The 6,000-nt window shown below is 38.8% G+C and overlaps 1 protein-coding gene across 1 annotated transcript in view; it reads left to right on the top strand.

Annotated features, from left to right (window-relative positions):
• Positions 1–581: 581 nt before the first annotated feature.
• Positions 582–6,000, top strand: part of LOC149024906 (uncharacterized) — a 66,426-nt gene continuing 61,007 nt past the window's right edge. The window contains exons 1-2 of the mRNA XM_089143545.1: positions 582–701; positions 848–1,277. Coding sequence (XP_088999671.1) covers positions 582–701; positions 848–1,277 — 550 coding nt within the window. The remainder of the gene's footprint in view (positions 702–847; positions 1,278–6,000) is intronic.

Raw genomic sequence — 6,000 nt, 5'->3', positions numbered from 1 at the left:
TTTAGAAATGGTGCAAGTTTTTCAAAAGAGGGATTCTTGATGAAGTGAATAGTGCAATTGGTGCAAGGTGTGGGAAATCTTTTTGGTTAAAGCTTGGCATTGTGTGGAAAATGGTTGGAACATGTTTCTAAACACTCCTAAACATGTTTCTAACCAAGAACAGCAAGCATTTCACAGTTTTGAAGAAAATCATGTTGCTGGTAATGAAATTTGAAAGAAAAGAGAAGAAAAAGAGGGCTTACTTGTGTTGTTGATCAAAGAAGGTTGTAAGTTGTTGTTGAAATCTCTTGAGAGTCTTGGAACCTTAGGAACCCTAGAGAAACCTTTTCCCCAGAGCCAAACTCGAAGTTGTTAAAGATAGAAATGAGTTTTGAATAGAGAAGTGGTCCCTTTAAGGCTGATTTCCAAGCAAGTGAAAATTTGTTGCTTTGGCCAGTTTTGAGAAAATTTGATTTTTGATGCATCGTTTGGACTTTTAATGACTTGTATAGTTGAAAGCAAGTATGTTTGTCATGTTGGAAGTTTGATTTTGAAGTTGGACATATTCTCGTAGATTTTTTACTTTCGTTTGGTTTGTCAGAATGGCCGGAAGAAGGAACTGTGGTGCTTCCTCAAGTCGGAATGGAAAGAGAGTTGTTCATAAAGCTGGAGGGTCCTCTGGCAGTGTTGAAGCCCAGAACCCTCCAAAAGGTCAAGCTATCGTAATCCATCCAGTGCTCCTCCAGAGGTCAACTACCAAGAAATCATTAATCTTATGGGAGAAATGTTGCAACAACAGAGTGCATAGTTCAATCAAATCTTGACTGGGATTTTGGCCATACATAATGAGGCCTGTGCTGCTGCCCAGGCAAACCCAAATTTTGCTACTGTGCCAGATGCTGAGAAAGAGAAGTTAGGTCACCAGAAGTCCCTACCTAGTAGAAGTTCTAGCTATGCTAAAAGGATTGACAGAAAGTTCACTAGGCCTGCACCGTATTCCACTTCGACTTATCAGCCCCGGACTGTGGGACAAAGTGTTGGGAATGCAAACCTCAATCAAACTACTGCAGACCCGAGGTCAGTGAATCAAAGATCTATAGAGTCGGTACAACCTGTAGGACAGAGAGAACTTGTCTGTTATTTCTGCCAACAGACAGGACATTTCGCTCGTCTCTACCCTCGTAAACTAAGTCGTCGAGCTGCTTTAGCTACTAAACCAGTTCAAGCCCCTCCTCCTGCCAATAAAGTAATTAACATTGTTGAAAGCGAGTTTGAACCAAATCGTGATGTCATAACCGGTATGTTGCTCTTAACTTCAACTCTTGTTATTGATCTATTCTTTGATTTTTGCGTTACATACATATCATATGCGTTGCTGGATTTAATCCTTACTGATGCATTGCATATAGGCCATATGCATTGTTTTGATTTATTCTTGCCATATGAGTTTGCCTAGTCTGTATGAAGTGCCTGTGAGTATTGTTTTGAGTTCCTTTTAGCTATTTAAGAAGTCAGCCAAGAGTCCAATGTTCTTTACCTATTAGATCTATTTTTTTATTATACCTTCCATCCCCTGGTAAAGTTTTAGTGGAAGAATCACACCCCTGAAGAAGTTTCCTCATCTTATTGGAAGCCCAAGTATGCTTTCAATCTTGAGGACGAAATTTTTTAACGGGGGGAGATTGTGCAATCCCACTTAACCCTAATTATGTTGTTGTACCAAATGCATACATACCATATGCATTGTTCGATTTATCTTTGTCGTATGAGTTGCCTAGTTTCGTTCGTTAGAAGTTTATCCCGAAGTTGATCTATTCTCTCTACAATTTCTTCTTGTGCCTCCTATTCCCTTTGATAGGAGAGTGATCTTAAGTCATTCCCATGACTGATCCTTCTATCCCTACTATTCTAGAGTAGATCTCCATACACTCTATAACCTTGTAAATTCTCCACATGATGATTTCAAAGAGAAATCAAGTGTGATCTTCATGATTTGTTAACCCTTCTAATTGTTTCTTATTTCAAAGCATGTTAGATTTACTTCCTTGTTTTTATTACAAAAAGACTTATTGTTATTTGTTTTCCGAAGATTTTGGGAGAAGAAAGTCAAGATAAAAGCGATGTATCTCCATCTCTTTGGAAGCCAAGTACTTTCCTAATTTTGAGGACGAAATTATTTTAAGGGGGGAGAATGTGAAATCCAGCCCTAAATCTAGCTTAGACACCCTATTTGTTTTGGATGGAGAAGAACTTGTTTGATGTTTGACTTGAAGTATAGTGTTGATATGTTTAGAAGATCCTAGAAAGTCAGGTCGGATCTCTCCCTTAGTGTAGATCCAAAGACCCGAAGTGAAGGAAGAAGGCTTGTGGGCCATCTTTGTTGAAGACATGGTGTTTGAACCCAAACCCATAGAAAATTGATGATGGAATTCCCATATTTGAAAACCTTGTATGATTTGGAGATGAAATGCACCTTGATGAAGAGAAGATTGGTTATTGACCTTAGAGCATGGTTAGACATGGTTTGAAGGCATTTATCCATGCTAGGTAAGTTATAGTTTATGTGTTTAAAGTTCCGTTTGATTCTGATAAGTGAAAGGCCCTCAAATCCCTGATTCAAGCTTTGCTGTCAGCCTGGGTCGATTGCTTGGCTCGACTGAGTCAATCTACCCAGTCAATCAACCCAAGGATCATGAATTCGGGCAGAATCTTCTAAATAGGGTTATATTGTTATATGTACCACAGGACTTCGTATTTTAAGTATCCCTAGCCTCCAAAACACCTAGAGAATGAAGGGAACTCCTCTCCAAGCCTCCATTGGTGTGGAAGAAGATCTACACTCAACTCTCAAGCTTTCTCTCTCTTGTTCTTCAATCAAAGGTTAGTAATCACTCTATTATGTTATTGATTCATTCTTACTATGATCATTCTCTTCTCTAAATTGAGATTATGAAGAAGATGTTGCATCTTTGCAAATATATCTTCTACAATCTCTTTTCATTCTCTATGCTATGATCTTCATATTCATTCTCAACATGATTCTTATGTTCTCTTCTTAAAACTATGATCATATTCTTATTTTGATTTCTTCTAACATTATAGATGCATCTCCATGATTATTCATATACTTGATTTACTATATTCATATACTTGAATGAGATCTCATCATCTCTAGTCCATCTCTTTCATTCATAGCATGTTTTCTACCAAATTAGAAAGTATGATTCCAAATTAGTAAGTATTGGTTTTGATCAGTGTTTGATGTCTAAACTATGTTAGATAGTCTTAGATTACTGTTTTGAGATTCCCACCAAGTTTCGTAGCATTCGGATCATGTAGAATAGGTTTCAGACCAAAATTTTGATTTGGGATTCGTACTGTTCACTGGGCAGACTGCTTGGGTCGATTGGACCAATCAACCTAGCCAATCAACCCGTAGTGACAACAACTACGTTTTTTATCCGTTTCGACTCCAATCTTTTGGAATTGCTTCTTATAACCTATACATGTTTTGTCAAGCTTGTTTAGATGATTTTAGATATGTTCTTTGATATCTTATTTGAAGACTATAAGTTCGGATTACGAGGTGAGTATTCCAACTCACAATATGCTTATTTACATGTCTTATTGTATTATGACATGAATGCATGATTTAACTACTGTTGTTTGGTTTCTTTTACATCATGATACTTCTGCAACTACAGTAGCTTGTCCACATTGTGAATTAAATATTAGAATTGATTATTGATTATGAGAATGCGATATGGACTATGATGTGGATATGATTGTGAATATGATATGTTTGGAATCATGATGTGATGTTGATGCCTAGGTCGTAGTTGTGGAATGGGGATTGCCCTATTGGCGTTTCTGTCTTTGGACATCAGTGGAAGTGGTATGGGATGCTTTCCAATGATGCCCCTTGACTCTTTCCCTAACTACTAGTTGACATACCTAGGATTGGTCTAGCAATCTTTGGCTAGGAATACCCCTGTTATATCAGACCCGATTCGGAAGGGTATTGAGACCGAACGACCCGTGGCAGCAATGGGGATTCATGGGCGCTCAAGACCGGTAACCAACCCATGAGGGGACATGAATCACATTGTGGGGGACATTTTTTGGTAGGGTTGCAAATAGTAGACTTGGTCTCATGGGCATTCAAAACCGATAACCAATCCGTGAGAGGACATGAGAGCATCCCGTCTATTATTTGTGGATGACCAGTAGGGTTGATGAGTCCATAGTCTGGGACTATGCTGACTCTAGTGTGAAGGATATCAGAAAGGATCGCCAGGGGTGAGGAATGGACGTATCTGGATCTGAGTTGATATGACTAAGTAGATGACTACTTGCATTTGGCTAGGCTTTACCCTGACATGCCCCAATACTTAGACCAAACAGTTATGTGAGAGAGCGGTGACCTAAACCCCAGCCATGGAATGTCCTGAGGGATGCCTTACCCAACTACCACTGGCAAATCCCAAGATGCTTAGATGGCTGAGGGAGAGTGAATGACCTTCTCAAAGAAGTATGGTGCTATGACTTAAAGCATGTATGCCAATAGAGACCAACATACATATATAGAATTAGAAGCATACTTGCATATGTTGTTTCATATCATTGCATATATGTTTGCTTGTGAATGCATGTGAAGATGCCTATTGTGTTTGGATTACTTACTAAGTTCTTTTGAGCTTACCCTTCAGGGGACTTGTTTTTAGATGACATTGCAGGACCGAAAGAGAACTCGTGCACCAACACGGAGGACCTTTCCGTATATGGTACAGCACGGGGACTTTTATTTTATTTGTATTAGCTTAGTGCTTGTCTTAGTTTCGATCTACCTTCTGCATATGTTGTGGAGTATATTTCCGCTATACTCTACAGTTGTCTTTTGATTTAGTATCATGTTATTCCGCACTCTGATATTCTTTAGTGATCTTTCTAAGATCCTTTCTTGACTTTTATTAATAGATTACTTGACTACAATGATTTGTTTTTGCTTTTGATTATGTTATTGTGCTAAATGGATATGATCGTTCCTAAACTTGATCTTTGGGGTTGTGGATCACACTACTGGGTGTTCTAGATAGGGTACTGGCTGGGTGGATGTGAAACCGTTGACTTCAAAACTACATTCCATGCATTCCTTTCACACTACATAGGTAATCTACTCCCAAAACCCTCTTTTCTATGGTTTGGATGACAGAAACACCAATGTGCTTCCTTTTCTATGTTTCTTTTGATGCAAAACATTCCTTTTATTCCATAGAACATGTCTAGGCATAGATCTACTGTTCACTATGCATTTTTATAGTCATTGATCTATGATAGACATATTTTAACTCTCTTTTTCTCTCTTTTTCACCAAAAAATCAGATTTTCACCATAGATGGATGCTTGTGGAGGTAGGAGAGTTCCTATTCGCGGTCGAGGTCGTGGACATGGTCGAGGTGACGCACATGATCCAGTACACCCAAACTACTTCAAATCACCAGAGGCATAGGAGTTATACTTTGGTCACTTCAGTCACCATCAGGTTGAGTTAGGGCAACCTGTTGTGACTTTAGAGCTTGAGCAGTGTCACATCCACCCAGCCGGTATCCTATCTGGCATACCCGGGATGTGATCCACAGCCCGAAGATCCAGATCGAGCGGCCATGCCTCCCACATACACGATAACATAATCATGAACAATATAATCAATGTATAACACAAGCCATAAATAGATCAATTGAATAAGAGAAGGTAATAAATCAGAGTGCAGAAATATATTAAGTATCAAATTCTAAATAACAGAGTCTTAAAGAGAAAGAGTGATCAGAAGTCACTCTTTCACCAACAACGGAAAAGTGATAAATCAAGTTAAGTTACACCCAGTGTTATGAACAAATCCATAGGAACCAGAGAGAGAATATCCAAATGATTACAGTCATCCAGAGAAATGGGGCCTACACATAGGTTTCCTCTATCCTAATGATGTCCACTTCAAAAGTATGGATAAAGTAAACCCAACGT

Source organism: Hakea prostrata, chromosome 2, assembly GCF_041222555.1.
Source record: "Hakea prostrata isolate BN-2017 chromosome 2, UWA_Hpros_2, whole genome shotgun sequence".
In the NCBI taxonomy this organism is placed as follows: Eukaryota; Viridiplantae; Streptophyta; class Magnoliopsida; order Proteales; family Proteaceae; genus Hakea; species Hakea prostrata.
The sequence above is the reverse complement of the archived record's forward strand: the minus strand, read 5'-3'. Positions and strand labels throughout refer to the sequence as shown.